Consider the following 20,507-nt stretch of genomic DNA (forward strand, 5'->3'; position numbering starts at 1 on the left):
TTAGACAAAGTCATATTGAACTAATAAGTGGATTTAAATCCAGCTAGTCTGGGGCCAGCATCCCTCTTTTAATCCTCTGCCTCCTGCTTATTTTGGTGCATGGAGTAGTCTTCGTCATATAACTAAATTAAGCATGCATTTGCTTAAAACAGTGCATACATGATGGATCAAAAAGTTTGTGGTATAATTGTTCTAATTCTGTCATTATCCATTTTGATTTATAGTCACGTTCTTATGATAGTCATGTAGTTTTAAATGGAACCTTTGAATCTTTGATATAATAAGTTTATGTGAAATCTTGGGTATAATAAGATTATACCCAATGGAAACAGAATAATGATCAGCCCATTTAAAGGATGACTGGAGAGTTATTACAATATATAATAGTCATGCATATACTGAGTATTATTCCTTTGACTGGTAACATTTTCCTTTTAAAAATGGAAACATTCGATTGTTCCTTGTTGGGAGAAAAAGAGGTCAGATTTTTGAGGGGACATCCATTTGGTGAGATGCTGAGTGTGTGTCAAGCTAAGGAGATAGTATGACATCTTTTTTAGAGTCTAGTCACAATTAAATGCCATTTTATTTTGGATTTTGGGATTTGTGCCAGCTTCCAGCTTGTCAGAGCTGAGAAGACTCAAATCAAGTCCAGGCTTATTTCTACAGCAAACTGGGATTCTGGCTTCTTGCCTGTGGATTCATTCAGTACAGCCCATCTGGCTTTTGATGTTCTGCAAGTTTGGAGCCATTTGTTTAAGGAAGCCAGGCGGTGAATATTGGTGGGCCTGGGGTTCTCTTGACTCCAAGTGGTGCCCCTTGGTTTGCATTTTCACCATGCTTAGCATCTGCTTACCTGGAGACCACGCAGCCACCGGCCAGAGGTCTCCAACAACCAAATCTTCATGCCTTTTAGAACTCAGGGCCCCCAGCACATCCTCCTTCCTCCTCCTTGTCCAATTACTTTCATGCCGTTCTCAGTAGCTGCTTGTTTGAATCACTTATAGTATTTATCTTCTGGGGTGTTTTTGGGTTTTGGTCAAGGTAATTCCAGGCTGAATGTGGTGACTAAGCAGGAAATAAATGGGTCGTTCACAAAGTTACAGTGGAGCGCTGTTTCTGTTTTCCTGAGTTGCACAGTTGTGGGGATGATCCGTATGGAAGTCAGGAACCGAGTCTGATTTTGCTCCCTTTTGATGTTAGCACTACAGACCTGGCTGTTTTGTAGCCTGCTTTGTTTTTCTTCCTTTTCTTCCCTAACTCCACGGGCTGTGGCAAAGCCCTGAGACATGCAGGAAAATGTCTCCTGTCATACGCCCACAGCAGACCTAACCCTGACCCTCCTCTGAAGCCCAGGAAGGAGGTATCTATGAGGCAGCCTGCTTGTAAAGCAATTGCACACAGCCTTGTAAACTGTGTTACTAGGCTGATTATGCCTGACTGGCAAGGTGAATCTCTTATAGCAAGAGAGAACTTGGAGAGTGTTATCTCATCTTATGCCTTATTAATTTGTTCATTCTTTAATTACACAGACACCTATTGAGCGCCCTGTTTATGCAAGGTACCTGGTTGGGGGTCAGAGGGAGGGTCGCATGCTAAACAAGACAGACTCAATCCTGGAGGAGCAGGAATGGCAGCCCCTTGCTGGCCTGTTGGCCCCACCAAAAGGGAGAAGTTTCCCTTTAATAATACATGGGTGAATCATTTTTGTCAATAGGCAAAATTCTTTGTAGTTAAAAAAAAATGTAATGTTAGGAAGGAAAGGGATGGGCAGAGGGTTAAAACAAAAGATATGCTTTCCCTAACTTTAGATTGTCATATTGTTGTGCTTTTCACTGTATCTTAATTCAATTTCTTCGAGTTTTTTTGATGCCAAGGCATTCCCTATATGATTTACATGAGCCTTTCATCTCCGCGAATTTTCCCACTCAGGTAAATGAGCAAATGGATTTGAACACTCGTATCTAAAACAAGAGAGAACCAGCTGGAAATGCCCTTTGAATTTCTTTCTCTATGAAAACCATTTTTCTTTCTGGTGCCTCACCTATAAATAACAGGAGTTCCACCTTCCTTTATAGACTCTTGCTAAAAGCGTGGTTTGGAACAAGACCGTACAGGTGCACACAAATTACAGTTGGGAAAGAAGCCTGCAGTGCATCTTGTCTCTGAGGGTTATGAAATCCTCCTTTTAGTAATGGAGCCAGCATGGTCAAGCCAATAGGATGAAATGTGGCATTTGTGAGATCACACCCCTTCTCACTTGCCCACTGTACATAGCATCCCAGCCTTACTCTTCAAATCTCCATATTTTTTCTTATCTAGCTGCAAAATTCATGGGCTGGTTTTTTTGGGGGGTGTGTGTGTGTGTGGTAAATAAAGACCTGCATTTTTATTTTGAGATAGGTGGTTGAGTTTTGTCTTTAATTTCATGGCCAAGATTATTAACTAGTCTCTAAACTTTTGAAAAGACAACAATGATATTTGGGGATCACACACTTAAAGTTAGACTTCTAGATGATTAATACAAAAGTAGATGATATTTCAGCCTCTGCCTGTTACATACAGGTATGTCCCTCTGTGAATTGGAGGCTTTATGACAGTGAAAATCATGGCACAGATAAAAATTAAATAAATATTTCTATTATTTTACTGAAGAAAAAAAAAAAGCTTAAACTGTGAGAATACTGTCTTGGAGCATTTTAAAATAAAATTAACTTTAGCCACCAGGATTTTGAGCATTATACCACAAATAAAAAACAAGATTAACATCAAAAGGAGTCAGTTTTGTGCGGCACTGTGGCCTATGAAATTTAATATTATTTTGACTCATATGCTAATTGTAGACTGACAGAGGAAAATGGATTATGTTTAAGTAAAAGGATACACAGCATCACACGCACCTCTATCAAATGCAGGTTGAGGTCTTTGGGCTCGGAACTGGAGACCCTCTAGCTCTGTTATTGCAGATTCAAGTTTGACAAATGAAACTTTCCTTTAGACTGTAGTTTAATTGCTTTTTTTCAAAGGTATGCATGCTGAAGAGGCACAAACACACCTCACCTTGAAGAGTTGCTAAACTGGTTTGTGTGCCTATCAGCTCACTGTGTGTTTGAATTTCTGTGCTTCTCATCTTTCTTTTTCTTGAAAAGATGTTGCTTGTCATTGGTGTGAATTGTACCCCCACCCGTACCCACCTAGTCTTTGCTCTCAGATTTATAACACTTTAATGGTTCCAAATTGTATAGCCTGCTCTTAGAGCCCTTTTCTTTTCCTTGAATAAATCAGGTTCATGTTGCAGATGATATTTGTTTTAGGAAAGTGTGAAAGAAGGGGCACCTGTGAAAACAGGCAATTGTTCCAACACACATATACATTCAAATTAAAGCAGAAAATGTCAATTAAAACCTCCAATTACTACCTTATTTCTTGGAGGTTTAAAGCCACTGAGAAGATAGTGGTGCACTCGCTGGAAGTTTTAAGGTAATTACTTTTTACTCTAAGCCGTGGTATCTGGTAACCTAATTCCGTATAAACCTGACACCCTATCGCTACACCCCAGTATTTCTCTGATTTCAGAATAAGTCTGTGTAGAAACTTGTTCTGATGTTAAAGTGCAAAAGGGGGCAGTAAAGTGCTATCCACAAAAAAGGAAAAAAACATTTTCCGAGTATTTCTTATTACTGCCTGTGTCTTTCTTAGGCCCTGCCTTTATTTATTCATTTTATAACAAAACTCTTATGTTTGGAGCATTGAGAGAATACCTTATTAAGCTGTTGCAGCAATCTAGCATTAAATGGAAGTCATGCAAGACTGAAGATCCTGCCTGGTGATGAAGTGTGCCATCAGATTCACACGCTCATGATGCAAAGCCCTTCTTTGGGAGTATTCGTATCCCCAAGTGCACCGAGCCCTTCGGAAAGGAGCCTTGGTCTTTGGTGTTAATGCCCTTCTAGCTCCATATAGACGTGGCAGGCCCAAAGTACATGGTGGGGTGAAGGGTCAAGGGTTTGGGCTTATCCGGAGCAGCGTGCATCCTTTGTCAGGAGGTGACTGGAAACACCAGCCAATTACAGCAGAACTGCAGACTGCTCATCCGCGTTCGGAATTGCAGACGAACCAGTTTGCACTCTGACTTCTCTTCTGCACTGTGGGCTTTGGCGTTTAATTAAAAATTAAAGCCTTTTGTGGAAAAAGTACATGTTTTCCAAAATGGGGTAAATCTGAAGTGTACTTAATACAGAACACTGGCTTGGGAATCAAAGAAACCTGTGATATTACTGACTTTTGGTTGGTAGTTGCTAGGCTGAGCCTCTTTGTAAAGCTGGGATTTAGAATCTTTGAAATGTTTGTACAGTTCAATGATTAAGCATAAATTGTATATATTCCCTATTTTTCACTTATTTGAGTAAACAAGTTTGTTACTACAGTTTCTGTGGACTCAGAGATTTATGTATTAAATAGGTCACAACTTAACTAGGATAATTTATTTATCTGCTTGCTAGGGAATTGCATCAAAAGTTTAAGTCTGTAGGCATTAAATATTTCAAATGCTTATTTTTAAAGTCAGTTATGAAAGATAGTACAGTTTTTCTGAAACTACGTTAAAAAATAATGCTTTAATATTATCACAAAAGCACCGACTATTTATTGCAAAGAAAACACAGAAAGCTAAAAATCATTCGCAGTCCACCATTCAGTAGCCCAAAGTGTTCTCAGGTAAAGGCGGTGTGTGTGACCACTTGTTTATGGTTGTCTCCGTGCAGTCAGCAAAATAAACAGAACAACATACCATGTATTATTGATGTGTATATTTTCAACTGAAATCAGCCATCTGCTTACAATGACCGTAAACACTAATGATATAATTTTTAAATGAAAAGAAAAACAAAATTAATTCTTTGTGGAGAGTAATGCGAATTGACTTATGAATCTCGCCCTACTTGGCAGTTTGCTCCAGAGGTAGAAGAGCTTTATGTGTGGGCCTCCTCCCCCCACACATTTATTCCACTTGCACGTGCGTGCTCCAGCAGCCATGTCAGGACTCCCCTTGTCCTGTTACATGAGTAACATGGCCCTGTTTCTCAAGTGCATGATAACTGCCATAATTACACATAAATATTAAATATTTAAATAGATTTTTACATGTGTAATATTAGGTAGAAGTGGCTCTGGATCGAATCTGACGCTTTTTAAATAGAAGCTTTCCCACAGCATTTCCAAGCACTGTCATCATGTCTGTGTCGATTTGGGTTTACCTGGCCTAGTTATCTGTCTGGACATAGAAACTGGTAGTTGCTGTTTGTATCTTTTTGTTCTGATCTCTCTATTCAGTGTCAGCTGAGTATTCTTGCGTCAGTTACTAACATATTAACTCATCCTTGTTTGGAAACTTTGGCATCTTCTTCCATGGTTTCCCTCCGTGGATCTGTCGCGTCCCTCAGGAGAGCCAACAGGTGTATGTTCACACATTTCACTTGTATTTTCAGAGACTACACCAGCATCGGGTGGGCCCCCAGCGATACGGGTTTTCTTCTCGGTTAATCTACACTCTTTGGCCAACCTTGAGAAAACTTGTAAGAAGGCATCAGATGTTTGTGCTAAGGTGCATGTAGTATGGTCAGAGGAAGAAAGAAGCAGGGAAAGTGGAGTAGCTGTGGGTGGGAGGGGGAGCAGGGAGTGCAATTTCAGGTTCACTACACAGCTCTCCATAAACTTCTCCACTGCTGGCTTCCCACGGATCCTCCTATTACATTGGGCAAAGTGCAGAAATAGAGCAGGCAACCACTGCCTCCATCCTTTTCCCAGGCACCCTGTGAGACCCGATAATGCAATACCGGTCAGCAGAAAAGTCCAGACTTGACATCCCAGTGTGCCATGGTCTGGTCTGTGAATGAAAATCACATGACGTGATCTCTGAACTCTAAGTGACTGGTTTATGTTTTCAGTGTGTTAGGCCCGTGTTTTAAACAAGCATGTGCTCATAGTGTAGGTTCAAACTTTCTGCTGTCTTCATTAATTATGCTATGTTCCAGTCTATTAATATTAAAGAATATTGTGTTGCATAATGACTTTTTTTTTTTTTTGGAGATGGAGTCTTGCTCTGTCGCCCAGGCTGGAGTACAGTAGTGTGATCTCGGCTCACTGCAACCTCCGCCTCCAGAATTCAAGCAGTTCCCTGTCTCAGCCTCTGAGTAGCTAGGATTACAGGTGCCCGCCACCATGCCCAGCTAAGTTTTGTATTTTTGGTACAGATGAGGTTTTACCATCTTGGCCAGGCTGATCTTGAACTCCTGACCTCATGATCCACCCGCCTCAGCCTCCCAAAGTGCTGGGATTATAGGCGTGAGCCACCACGCCTGGCAACATAATGACTATTTTTTAAAGTTTTTACAATTATGACTGTGAAATTGAAATGTCTAAATTATAGAGATCCAGTTTAGATTACTAAATATTTATGTCTAATTGAGATTATTAGACTTAGCCAAAGTATCCATGTAGAAGTATTAGAGTCTAAATTGCTGAAAAACTTGAAAAAGCTTGGATTAAGTTCAATAGGTAATCCAAGAGGAAAAATAGATTCCAATATCAGATCATTTCACCATAGGCATGTTAAGTTTGGAAGCCCTACTTGAGTGTTTCCAGTTTTTTCCACATTATATTGTCTCTATATCTGATTCCAAGGCAGGGCATCTATTGTCTTACTTAGGACTGATTCACTGGGAAAAACCACTGGAGTTGCCTATTTCCACTCAGTATGCCTCACTCTTAGAGCAGCTTCCCATGGTTCCCAGGGAGGCCCTCCAGTGAGAATGCACCAAGCCACACGCCACGGCCTGGGAAGCAGCCCTAAACCTGGAGGTTCTCTTGATGGAAAGGAAGAGGCAGCCTTCCCCTCCCAGAAAGACAGTAGAGAGCCTGCTCTGACTTTGCTCAGAGACGGAACTGGTCTGACTCAGTTCTCTCTCCTCTGTGGGACATGAATCACTCTTGGTGGTCTTTGCTTTTTATTTGAGCTTAAAATCAGCAGACTTTATTAAATGACACCCCTCTCTAACCACTTTCTGTCTGGGCGAAGTTTGACGAGAACAGCCTCCCCCCATGCGGTATGGGTTGTAACTGTGGCAGTTTCCTTCTACTGTTTTTGGTTACAAAATGAACCATTGTCTGAACACACAGAAAGAAATCTGTATTTGGCATCCATAATGGCAAGTCAGTTTAGTAATTTAAAATTAGCCAGTTGTCATCATCATAATTCTTTTTAACACTTTCAGAGTTAGCATAGGAGACGTGTATTGTTGAATATTACAAAATATTTAGGGCATAGATAGATGTGCTATGTAGTTTGATTTATTAATGTGTCTAAGCAATCTAAAAGTAACAGAGTCCAAATATAAACCCCATCACTTCAAAAATAGGAACTCTGTTTACTGACCTGATTATAACCTATGGAACTCATTTGTTTTCCATTAAAAAATGATAGTGTTAGGAAACTCACCCCATTTGCTTTTCATATATATTCTGCTATTTGCATAATTGTCTGGAGTCCATATGTAATATTAAATGTAAAACACAAATGCCACGTAGCTGGTGTGTTTCTTCCTCACCTTTTGGTTCCTGGCCTCCTGGGGAAGGGTTGCATATCTGAGCCATGGTCTCAGATGATTGCCTTGGAAGGAGCCTCTTCCCTTCAGGAACCACTGATGTGTGCTTGGTGTGGAGCTCGACTTTCCCTGGCTCTCCATGTGACGCTCACATGTGCATGTGTATTGGCTTTCTCTTGATTTCCCTTAACTTCATGGCTTATCTATGAACAGCTTGATTTGGGGGGGAAAAATGTGTTTGCCAAAGCCAGAGTTATAACTGAATGTGCTGCAGTCAAAACCGAAAAGTGTGCAGAGAAAGGGGGCTTTTCCTGTCATGCTCATTGGGCACCAGTGTGTCTTCACCTGTTTTGTGGGTTAGGTCCATGTGTTGTGCTGAAATGAAGAACATGGGATGTATGGGGCTTTGGACGGGGCTGAGCCAAAAGCAAGTGCTCCAAAGCAGCTGTGTTTGTATTATTAGTGGTTCTGGAGGTGGCTGATTGCCTTGCATTTTAAGTAGAGAGGGATTGTAGAAGACTGCCAATACTTACAACTTTTTTCAGAGAGAAAGGGTCAGAAACTCCATTTGCAGGGCTCCTTGCTCTCCAGAAACACCAGTGTGCCTGGGAGGGCATCTGTGGAAATCCGGTCTCTCCTCCTCAGTGTATCCTGTCCCAACTCAGTGGTTCTGTCTTCAGAATTCCTATCATGTCTGTGACCTGCAAATAGTGGTACTTAATTCGACTTCAGTTTGTATAAATGTTAGCTTCTATTTGTTCATTCCTATTTTTTGTTCAACTAATACATTCTTTATTGAGCATCTACTCTGTGTCAGCCCCTTGGGCATTGAATATTGAATTAGTCACATGTGGGACTTGCCTGCCCTCGGGGAGCTAGACTATAAATTCCGAATGATCAGCGATCTCTACTTTGCTGTCACTCACAACGTCTGGCACAAAATAGGTTACTTGAGTTGTTATACTCACAGTACTGTTGTCTGCTGCCATGGTGCTTTAGGAAGTGTGAGAGTTCCCGGGAGGCAGAGTCAATAATGCAGACTGCACATATCAAACACATGGCCAGGAGAGCTGTAGTTCAGGCTCTCAGCTCAACTGCACTCTGTCCACTGAGAAGCCATAATCTCATCAATTAAAGTGACTGTGTGCTATGGCTGTTTATGTATATGCTTAAGAAGTAAAAGCTGCTAAAGCACTCAAGTATTGGGGCCTTTTGTATTGATTTAATTAAAGGAGCCATCATTGTTTTAATGAGCTCTAGAAATAATTCTTTTAAAGAGCCGAGGATCAAATTCTTGCCTCACATTTTGCCACAATGTGTTCCGAAAGGTGAATTAATGCGTTTGGAATCATCAGGAATGGTGAGTTTTGTCAGGATTTACTTTTTACGAGCATATCACATATGCATATTGAAATGTGAGCCTCCCCGCCACATTTCCATTTTGATAAGCATCCCCCTGGGTTGCCTTCACTGACCATTAGAGATTTTTCACAAAGTTGGACAGTACACCCTGAATGAAAACTTTACATCAAGAAAGGCCTGGAGTGTTTGTAAAATGAATTAAAAGGCTCATTCAATTTTTATGTGACTTATGCCTTCTGAAAATATGGCCTCAAACACGAAGATCCCCAAAGCCACATCAACCCCTGCATCCCGTGTTTCCAATCTCACCACATCAGCACCAGCAAGAGCTGTCACTGAGATGGTGAGTGATGAGAGTCAAGAGGAGTGACTTGCATGGCCTGGAAGGAAACCTCCTGTGAATCTTTAGTTAAGTAGGAAAAAAAAATCCTCATGAAGGAAACAGGATCTTGGGAGCATTTTGAATGAAGAAAGAGCTTAGTGAGCCAAACTTGAGACATAGGGTGTAACGTGGGAGAGTTTTAAGATTTGCAGAGATGTACAGCTTGGAAGGGGGTGTAATGCTTTTTCTTAAAAGAGCTGAATGAATGGTTGAGGAAATGGGTACATCTGGCTTGGTAAGGATCCTGATCTCTGAAGCCTGGGAAGCCCCCGGGGCTTGTAATTTAGGAATACTTCCTCTAACAGTAGCTAACCCTTATACAGTGCTGTCTGTGCAGGCTACAAAAGGAGCAGATCTAGGATAGAAAATGTTTGGAGTGGTATGAGAAACCCTAGGCAGGAATTGACTCCCAGTGTTTGTAAACCTTAAAGATGTCCTAAAAAGGTCAAGGAATAAGACAGGAGAAAAAGGAAGTGTCAGGAAGATGATCAATTTAATGTTTATGGAATTTAGTTTGTACCTGCTGCCCAGCATCTTGCCTGAGTTTTTTAACCTCAGCAGCCCATCAGAATTACTGTGTGTATGTTGGAGGGGCTGGGGGAGATAAAGAAATTAGCCTCATCCACAGACATTCTGATTGAGTCTGTTACTTGAGAAACTGAATTGTGTTTTGTCCATAAAGAAGATTAAATTGTCTAGAGAGAACACATTGGCATTCACAAGGTTGAGGGGATACCACAGAGAGGTTCCCTGTGATCTGCATTTGTCAAAAGTTCTAGAGAATTCTCAACAGTACACACATGGTTGTTTTAAATATATCATTGTTATAAAAATTCATTTTTAATTCTGTTTCACAGAAAGATTTTTTTTTTTTTTGAATGAATAAATGTCCTATGTCCTTGCTAAAGGAGCTCAGTTAAAAAAAAGGGGACCATCCTTCTCTTTTGGGGGTTGTACAGTAACACATTCCCAAGAAAGAGGTAACAGCCACATACATTTTTCCTGCCAATAAAGAGTGCAGGTTTTTAATATGAATCCATAATATGATTTCTGTTATGTTTGTGCTGCTTCATAACCACACTCATGCACTTTTCAGAAAATTAATACCATTCATTAGCATAAATCATAAGCTATTCCCTTGGTATGGGTTTGAAATTGGGGGTGCCCTATCATCCTTGCTTTATCTCTTAGTGAATTATGACCCTGTAGTCATCATGGCTGGTGGGCGTCTCTGGTTAAAGAAAAGGGTTGAATTGGAAGGATTCAGAGGCGATTCTTTGTTCTCAGGCTTTAATATTTTAATGAGCCTGCAGGCTTGGCTGCTTACGAACGAGCTGGGATTTCTAAGTGTGTTGTTAGTGTTAGCACTTGTAGAAGGATGTTCATTAGGAAGTTCTTGTTTCAGATTTTCAGAGAAACTCCCCATTAAGAAAGATCATTCAGGAGCATGGCTAGCAAGAAAGAGGATAGGGAGGAGGGAGGCTTTTAGCTATAAGCATTAAGGGAATATTGTATCAGTAGTCTTAGTTCTAAAGATTTGCTTCTGAGAATTAATTGGAGCAAATACGTCTCAAGGGAAGGAAAAAAAAGATTTCTAGAGCAGGGACAGTAGTTGTTGTCCTTGCAAGTAGAGGACTCTTCATTTTGCAGCTGAATCAATACTACAACTAATTATTTCTGGTTATCTTTTATGCATTTGTAAGACATTTCTTTTGTTCAGTGTAATAAAAAACCCATTGTTTGATCAGTGACTAACTAATTATGATAAGTAATTTGAAACATTCTTGATGAAACTTGTCTGTTAATTAACATCAACAGCAAATGGAAACTAACAGGACAACAAAGTATTAGTGGATCCACTGTTCCCTCCAATTGATGAGATCTCTCTGTGGCATGCCCAATAAACTGAAGCTGCCAGTGGTTAAAAAATAACAAACATGTGGGATGATCTGACTCGCCATGGAGGAAAAGTTATTGTCAGGTTACACAAAGGAGTACTGAAATATTACAAGCGAGGGGGTGGTAAAGAAATGTCAGCAGGTAGCCTGGTCCTGTGGCTTAGAGTAAGGAAAGTGGTTTCTTTCTGTCTTTCCTTTTCCTTTCAAAGCTTAATTCCAAAACACATTCATCCCATATTGATCTGAAGGAAGAGACTTTTGATACATAAAAGCATGAATCTGAAAATATGTAGTATGGAATTATCAGCATTGCCTGGCTATCTTGTAACTGTCATTACTACTGTTAATTTTTTATCAACTCATTGGCATTTTTTTCTTATGCTTTTAGATTTCTACCTGGACAAGGACTGGTACTATACCCACAGATAGGAGACAAATTGGATATTATTTGCCCCAAAGTGGACTCTAAAACTGTTGGCCAGTATGAATATTATAAAGTTTATATGGTTGATAAAGACCAAGCAGACAGATGCACTATTAAGAAGGAAAATACCCCTCTCCTCAACTGTGCCAAACCAGACCAAGATATCAAATTCACCATCAAGTTTCAAGAATTCAGCCCTAACCTCTGGGGTCTAGAATTTCAGAAGAACAAAGATTATTACATTATATGTAAGTATAATTTTATTCATTTATTTTATAGAAATTAAGATAAGCTATATAGGTTTGTATCAATTTTTTGTCTCCTTAAAATTATTGTGGCAAATAATTTGGTGAGAATCTTTGCTGAAAAATTGTCCCCCCCCCCTTTTTTTTTTTCAAAGAAACCTTCATTGAATTTGGGACCCTGTGCTAGCAGTATTCATTAAGTATACATACCCAAAGAGAGAAAAAAACAAAAACAAAAAAAACCACTAGAATTCTTAATAGTATTGAAATAAATGTGTTATATGAATATATTCAGCATCTCTACTGACAAAACCATTTTTAAGGACCATTGGTGGATTTTGATAGGTAAATCTTGTGCATTGCGTTTTCTCTTCACCCATCTATCCATTCATTCACTCATTCACTCATTCATTTCATATTTATTCTGTGCCAGAAACTGTGCTTAAGGGCTAGGGATTCAGCAGTGAAAGGTGGTAAAATAGCATGCTTTCCTCAAGAAATTATCAGTCTAGAGAAGATGGAGCTCATAAATTAGAAAGATGGGGATGACAGGCGAAGGTCACATTAAAACCAGATTCAGAAGAAAAAGACAAAACTTGGTTTTCTCCGTGAATTACTGTTTTTTGCATAGATATATGTAATTTGACACGCTGTTTCAGGAAGAGATGGTATGTATCCTTTGGGTCATATCTGAGGCTAACTCGTGAGGACGTGAAGTCAGCTGATGAGCACATTTCGAGCCCACGCCTACTATGTGCAGATCTCTCGTCAGCGTCATTCCCAGGGCCCCAGGTTTTGTTAAAGTCTAGGCGACTCAGACAGCTGTTTGCATCATTCAAGCAATGAAGTCTTTTTTCTTAATTAATTTGGTTTAAAATTATACTCATAATTGGGTTGACTTTTCCAATGGCTTGGTTACCATAGACTTCAGTTTATTGGGGAACTGCTGTCTGCCACTGGTTTATTATTTGCTCCAAGGTGGACTCTAAAACTTTAGGTAGGAGAATCTTAGTGATTGAACTGAAACTCTTGAGTCTCAACCTATGAGCTGCACTTTATTGTTATTTTATTTTTTTAGAGACAGCGTCTAGCTTTGTTGCGGAGGCTGGAGTGCAGTGGCATGATCACAGCTCACTGTAGCCTTGAACTCCAGGGCTCAAGTGATCCTCCCACCTCAGCCTCCAAGTAGCTGGGACTACAGGCGTGTAGCACTGCACCCAGCTCAAGAGCTACACTTTAAAGCACAGAATGAAAACCTATTTTTAAAGCCAACTTGACACGTAGAGTAGCTTACCGAGAATTAGTAACAACAATAACAAAAGAGAGTGGTAGAGTATATACTTAGTAAGGAATAATTATTATAAAATAAAAGCATTCTGAAATGAAACAGGTAGATGGGGTGGTCAAGTATGCAGAATAATAGGGAAATCTTTGAAAATGTGAAATAGTTACCAGGTAAAATAAATGGAAACTTTAAGCTTTTGGAAGTCTAGCAATGTGTTTATATTAGTGAAGACTTTTTTTTTTTTTTTTTGAGATGGAGTCTCTCTCTATCGCCAGGCTGGAGTGCAGTGGCGTGATCTCAGCTCATTGCAACCTCCGCCTCCCAGGTTCAAGTGATTCTCCTGCCTCAGCCTCCCGAGTAGCTGGGACTACAGGCATGCGCCACCACGCCCAGCTAATTTTTGTATTTTTAGTCGAGACAGGGTTTCACCATGTTGGCTAGGATCGTCTGGATCTCTTAACCTCGTGATCCTGCTGCCTCAGCCTCCCAAAGTGCTGGGATTCCAGGCGTGAGCCACCGCACCTGGCCTTAGTAAAGACTTTTAAAGTAAGACTTTTTCAGCGAAAACTACTGTTTAGCATAACATTTACAGGGAACTGAAACTGATCAGATGCATTTATTAAGGAGGTTAATGCCCCTGGGTGGGGCGGGAGAAAGAAGGTAGTGATACGGGAATAGTGGACACACTAAAGATGAGATGCCCTAGGGCAGTGAATGCATGTCCCTAAGGCGTGGATGCAGCCCAAGTCCACTGATATGCCAACAGACCCCGAGTCTCTCCCCTTCCTTTAGCTTATGACTTCGTGAAGAATGCTTTGCAAATTCTAAGTTCCCATTGGGCGCAAGTGGAATTTTAGTAAACATTAAGAGTTTAACCTTTAGTGTGAAATAATATACAAGATATGCAAATAAAGAATTGTTTACCAACATCTCTTTGCTTAATGTAGTGAGCATTTAGTAATTGCTTTTTATTAATACATGAGAGATTTGTATTTAGAAGCACAGTTTATTTTCTAATATTAATCTACACAATAATAGCATCTATTATTTTCTTGTTTTGGAAACTCTTCATACCGCACTAACAGGTTCATCACAGTTACTGAGCTCCTCTGGCCATCAGAGCTCTCCTTAGAGTTAGGATTTACCATGCAAAAGCATATAGTAGCCTGGGATACATGAATCTTTCTTAATATGGAATTGAGGGTCTCAACTTTGAAACTACGAGAGGCTATTTGGATGTTGCTTTGGGAGACCATCATAAGGGCTGGGTGAAGGACTCAGGGCTCAGGGCTCAGAAGTTTGCCAGGAAGTCCAGTTGAGACTTTCAGCAGAGTTGAAAGACTTCCACGATGGCGTAGGCAGAGGAAGGCGTTTCAGATACTTGGGAAAATATAGAAGCCAGTTTCTCACCCACCCTACGGCAAAGCTCATTGATCTACAAATTTCCCTAGAAAGGAAATGGGAAATACAGAGAACAAATGTTAAAATAGTTTTAGAAATTAATATTGACTTTGTATTGCTTCTGCAAAAGTTCTAAGACACCAAAACAATTAATGGATTTTAAAAAGTCACTACTTTGCGTATCAGACAAATGCACACACATACACACAGTCAAGCTCTGTACTGGCTTTTTTGAGAAGGAAAGTGTTTGAAGTTGGTAATTTTTATATCAGTACATTTATAAATAGTGCTAGGTAGCATGACGGAAAGTATTAAAATTTACATGTATATTTTTAACACTTCAAATCGTTGGTTCACTTTGAGACAGTACGTAATATTGGCATTTGAGTTGCTTTAATAAATGCTACAATGGGTTTAACCCCAAATCTGAGTGTCTAGTTGGTAAGCACCTTCACAACCAGCAGTGTTACAATAAATATCATGTTTTCGTGTGCTAGTTTCTTTCCATGGAGAGGAAAAAGAGATCTGATGCTTTGGAGGAGTGCTTGACTTTCTTCCACCAATGAGGAGCAGTCCAGAGGGACTGACTTGCACTGTGGAGTACCCTACATGAACAGCATTTCGAAAAATTCAACCAGGAACCTGGAGTCCTACTTGCTAGTCCTGCTTCCTGAGCTTAATGAGAAAGTCACTTTATTTCTTTGAACTTTAATTTATTTCTCTAAAAAACACTTTTAGTATTGTCATTGTTCTGGCTAATGGTGGCGGTCTCCTCCAGTTTCAAGCCATCTTAGGGCTGGGCATACAAATCCAATATAGGATCACTTGTTAATGTGGTTTCAAATGGACAGGATCCTCTGTAAATTCTTTAAAAACATTTCATTTGATTTGTGGTGCTACCTGCTTTAAAATATAGTCATCATACTTGTGACTTTCAGACATGAATATGAATTTTTAATTTGAACTGTATTTTTAAACACACTAAGTATTCACTAAGTCCCCTTAGGAGATGATGTGGCAAACTGATATGCGTCCTCATTCATTCTTCTCATAGATGGTTATTTGCTTTTTAACTTGTGGCAAAATTATATACGAAGGGTCACCAACTTACAATGGTTCCACTTAAATTTTTCAACTTTCTGATGGGTTTATTGGAGTATTAAGTGTATTTTCGATTTAATGATATTTTTCAGCTTACCTTGTGCTTATCAAGTATCAAGACATAGCCCCACCTAAGTCAAGGAGCATCAGTATGTGGGTTTTTATTCCTGTTTAGAATTGACATTTTCAAGTGACCTATTTCAGTAATTAGCCCTGGGCCTAATTTGCATAGCGAGATCTCCTAATCTTCAAGTGATGCAAAGATGGAGATATTATGGCCATGTGGTCTGAAGAGACCTTTTCTTTATTATGTTCAGATCTTTGATTGCCTTAAAAACAGAGTGGCTAATTTATATAACCTATAGTTATTTTTATTATTGTCTTTAAAGTTTTTTTTAATGTTCATGAAATAACTGTTTTGAAATTGCCCATTTTCAAGGGAAGCTGTGTCTTAGACTTACTAAATGCTCCAGTTGTTACTGGGAAAGCCTTCTTGTGTTTGTAGCCTTTATCCATAGTTTTCTTTGCAGCCCTTTCTGTGCCTGGTTTAGTTTCTTTTCAGAGGTGACACCCAAAGCTGAATGAGTCAGCAGGTTTGGTGTGTTGGCCCTTTGCAACAGCTGTCCTCACGAAGGTTCTGTGGGCTGGTGGTTCTACCTTCGCATAAAACCTTGCAAAATAACCCACAAAGAGGTTTTCGTCACACTACCAAAATCATGTGAGTCAGAGATGGATGAAAAATGAATGCCATTGTGTTCATACTTTTCAAGTGAACAGTAGCTACGGCAGAGCTGTTAGACAAAGAAAACGGTATTAAAGAAGCACCTCCCAATTTAGCTTCATGTGGCTTTTGCATTATTTTGCTGCAAATCCATAGCTAAGACACATCTTGTGGCATAGTCCATAAGTCATCTTTTCTAAGGACTGTTTGATTAAAGGTTGTTCTGTGAGATCCACCCTGTGGCATTCATGGCATCCTCTTGGAGGCCTCCCTCACTCTCCATGCCTTGGCAAAGTCTTCCTTAAGAAACACTGAACGAGTCTGGAGAAGCTGCCATTTCTTAGGGCCCTCATTGGTTCAGTTGTCTATAGCTTTTTTTTTTTTTTTTAATAAAGAGCATGTAAAATTGGAAGGCTCCGCAAACAGCTTTGCTTTTTTTTTAGACATGTACTCCACTTCTAAGCAAAATCACAAAGTAAAATGCTTGCACAAATATAATGAAACAATATTCTTAAAGAATCAAAACAGAGGAACTTTAGAGTCTTGCTTATGTTGTTGAGCATATATTTGTTTTCTTCTCTGCTTTTGATTTACTTATTTCTGGGGTGTAGGTTTGGCAAGTAGCACTGAAATGTACTGAATGCACTGTTCTTTAGCAAGATAGTTACGGGAGGTTTCAAATGTCCTCTTAACATATAGATTTCTTTTAGAATACAGAATGATGTGTGGGCTGTGTAAAGCGATTATGTGCTTTATTTGATGAATTATTTATGTACTATAAATGTAGCAAAAGCCACATTTCCATCATTAAATGTAATCCCATTTGGTGATACAACAACATCAGCCTGTCATTTGGGTCCTCTGACTGAGGGGTGAGGATTTATGTTTGATACCTTGCGCATAATGGCTGAGTTCAAGCATTTAAACACATTTTTATTTTTAACCTATAGCTGTCATCTTTGTAATAGGATATTCATCAGAATGTTGCCAGAGACTGTGCATTTGGGTTCTTGAGGGATACAGCACCACCACCACCCTCCCCCTGTCCAAGAGAAACAGATCAACATCTTAGGTTGAGAGTCTGGGATCTGGAAACCCCGAGTTCCTGAGTGCCCTTTGACAAGTAACTTAACCCCCCTCTGCCTCAGTCTCTTCATCTGTAAAGTAGGAATAATGACAGCACCTGCTTCACAGGGTTGATGGGACTCCAGATGGAGTGGGATATATAACATGCTTATTACTTCCACCCTTGACACCAAATGCATATAACTAAGAGTTAACTTTGGAGCAGGGGAGGAAGTATGAGGCTGCAGGCTAGAGGCAGAACTGTGCTCGGCTGCAGGCTGGAGAGCATGGGCCCCAAAAGCTTGGCTGATTTGACGTCCATCCATAAAATGGAACTCCAGAGAGTTTGCACGTTTCAGTCACGCTGTATAACTTAATTATAAGATCTTCTCTCTGTCTTCTTTGAGTGTTATAAAAGCTCTTTTGTCCTTGAGCTTCCTTTACCAAGAAACATGCATTTATGTATCTTTTTGTTCATGGAATTGCCCAAGCTTGTTAGCAGATCCTTTGTAAGACCCAAAAGAGACAGACAGAGGAGGAGTCTTCAGATACATATAATCATTTTTCCCAATTTCCATGTCACCAGCCTTGCCAGGACTTTTTCTCAGTTCCCTGTTATACAAAGAAGGGAGTGTATCTTTATTGATAATTGTAGCAGCATCCTAATGTGGTATAAATCGTCTTCCAGAGAAGAAAATGTGTCAGGGTTGCGTTATCACTGAGGCTAGCCGGGAAAGTAGATCAGTCCGTTAGTCTGATAATTAGAAGCGTTGTTTCTGTTATTTCTTAACATCATGTGAACTCCTCTTCTGGCTGTATTAAAGGTTTTCTCAGTGTGTTTCAGTGAGGCTCCTTATTGAATTTAATATGAATAAAGATAAATTCTTTACACTTAGGGATTAAAGTCTCAGCTTCTGCTTAACTTGAGATTGCACTGAGAAACTTCTGGCTCTCAGGTATGATGGAGTCACGACCATGGGAATGTCTGTCCCATATGGCTCAGTGTGTAAGAAGAAGCTGTTGTGGATGGAGACTCTGTTCACATTACATGACATCACCTAAGCCATCATGACAGCAAGAATTATTTAGGAATGGCTCAGAATAAAACTGCCTTCATTATTTCATAAAATATATCTTGGTATCTTTGGCACCTGTGTTTATGGCTTTTTCAGGGTTCACTGGGATTTATAAATAATTGGACAATACTAGAGACCTAGTACAAGTATGAAAGAGGACAGGCTTCTTTCTTAGTAACCTTTAAACATTCATCCAGAAGATAAAACTTTAAAGCAAAATAAAACACGAAAATAGCCAAGACGCACAGACAAACAAATACAGAGTTCTTAAGAGTCACATTTGTTCCTGAAGTTTCAAAATCTCAGGCTGGGTGTTTGATCACTTAGGGAAGTGTTGTGGCCTTCACATACTCTTGTCTCACTTTGAAGTCTAGAGACACAGGTCTTAGAGCAATTTTTATCACTGTGAGAAAGCTGAAACTTAGAGAGTGTGAGTAGCTGAGTACAATTCCGTTGGCCATCAAATGTCAGAAACAAAACTCAATCCAGGGCCGCTGGACCCTTAGGCCAGCATTGTTAGTTTACAGCAGTGCCTCCTGGGTCCAAACATCTAAGTGCACATGTAGCGATAGTAAAGATAGTATATGCAAGCATACATAACACATATGCAGAGACAGCGGACTATATGTACACACATGTTGCATGCACAGCAACAGCAGAGAAGCTCGTGAACTGTAAAGGATGGACTCTCTGCTTGTGTCAGACATTTTGGTACTGACGCTTTGTCATACATTGTGTAACATATAACCAGCTTGCAATCGTCTGCCCCCAAAGTTCAACTAAAAATCCTACAGGGTACTAGGAAAGGAAGGCCATGGGGAAAAGGTGGTTATGATGGCAATTTGTTAGCTCTTATGAATTTTCTTTTTTTTTTAGATATACTCTTAATTCCATTTTTTCAGTAAGTCTATACTGTTTTGTGTTTTTGTGTTAGCAAGTACTTTGAGCCCCTCAGTAGAAAATTGCTACATAATATAGTTATTAAAAATAAAAATCTCTCAAACATACAAGTAGACGTGGTATGAGACTTCAGATTGCCTTAGCCAAGTGCAAGTGCAACAGTTTCGCTGACTGGCTGGCTGGCTGGATAGATGGACCGATGGATTGGCAGACCCTCAAGCTGGAGGGTAATTGATCTCATTACAGAGGAGCCAGGCTGGGTGACAGTTCTTCTTTGCAAGGGGCTTTTTGCATTGGTGAAGTAGCCCATTTTGTTGTTCCTGATGTTAAACAGGAGATGAAGCAAACATGGGAAATTGCTCTGGATTCTTAGAGTATAGAACATGTCCCCTGGATGGAATAAGGTTCATGTGTAGGGCAAATTTAGACAGGGGCACCTGATTGGGATTACTGCTGGTCTCTAAATGGTCCAGGCAAACAACATGTCCATCTAAGCTGTGATGCCATGAGAGTGGTGCGTTTTCTCCTCTGCAGTGTTATATTCTAAACTGTCAGCAGACATTAATTCGGTCGCTGGTGAAGTCCCACCGCCTAGAGATGAACTCTGCCTCCGATGGGTGTTTTCCACTTCAGTGCCACTCGTCTTGCAATTACTGGGTCATTAATATCATTGCATGCAATTAGTGACAGTAGAATGAGCTAGAGGGTTGTGGGATGTGCACCCTCCCCACCATGAGCTTTTTACTCTGACCCTTTCCTAGCTCAACCTTTTCGTATTTTGGCAAGGAAATTTTAATGGTCGAGACTGTCAAAATCCTGAGAGTAGGCACTGGATTATGTGCTGGAAATAATTCACTCAAACACATGCTTCTTCGTGGTTGCAAATATTTTCATTAGATATTATCACTATCCCTTCTCTGGGAAGTTTCATTTTAAAAAATCTGATGCTTGGCCGGGCGCGGTGGCTCACGCCTGTAATCCCAGCACTTTGGGAGGCCGAGACGGGCGGATCACGAGGTCAGGAGATCGAGACCATCCTGGCTAAC

The 20,507-nt window shown here is 40.1% G+C and overlaps 1 protein-coding gene across 1 annotated transcript in view; it reads left to right on the plus strand.

Moving 5' to 3' along the window:
* The window catches only part of EFNB2 (ephrin-B2), a 53,493-nt gene that overhangs the window by 18,761 nt on the left and 14,225 nt on the right, over window positions 1-20,507 (plus strand). The window contains exon 2 of the mRNA XM_011968651.1: window positions 11,632-11,915. Within this exon, the coding sequence (XP_011824041.1) occupies window positions 11,632-11,915 (284 nt within the window). The remainder of the gene's footprint in view (window positions 1-11,631; window positions 11,916-20,507) is intronic.

Source organism: Mandrillus leucophaeus, unplaced genomic scaffold (genome assembly GCF_000951045.1).
Source record: "Mandrillus leucophaeus isolate KB7577 unplaced genomic scaffold, Mleu.le_1.0 Scaffold853, whole genome shotgun sequence".
Taxonomy (NCBI): Eukaryota; Metazoa; Chordata; class Mammalia; order Primates; family Cercopithecidae; genus Mandrillus; species Mandrillus leucophaeus.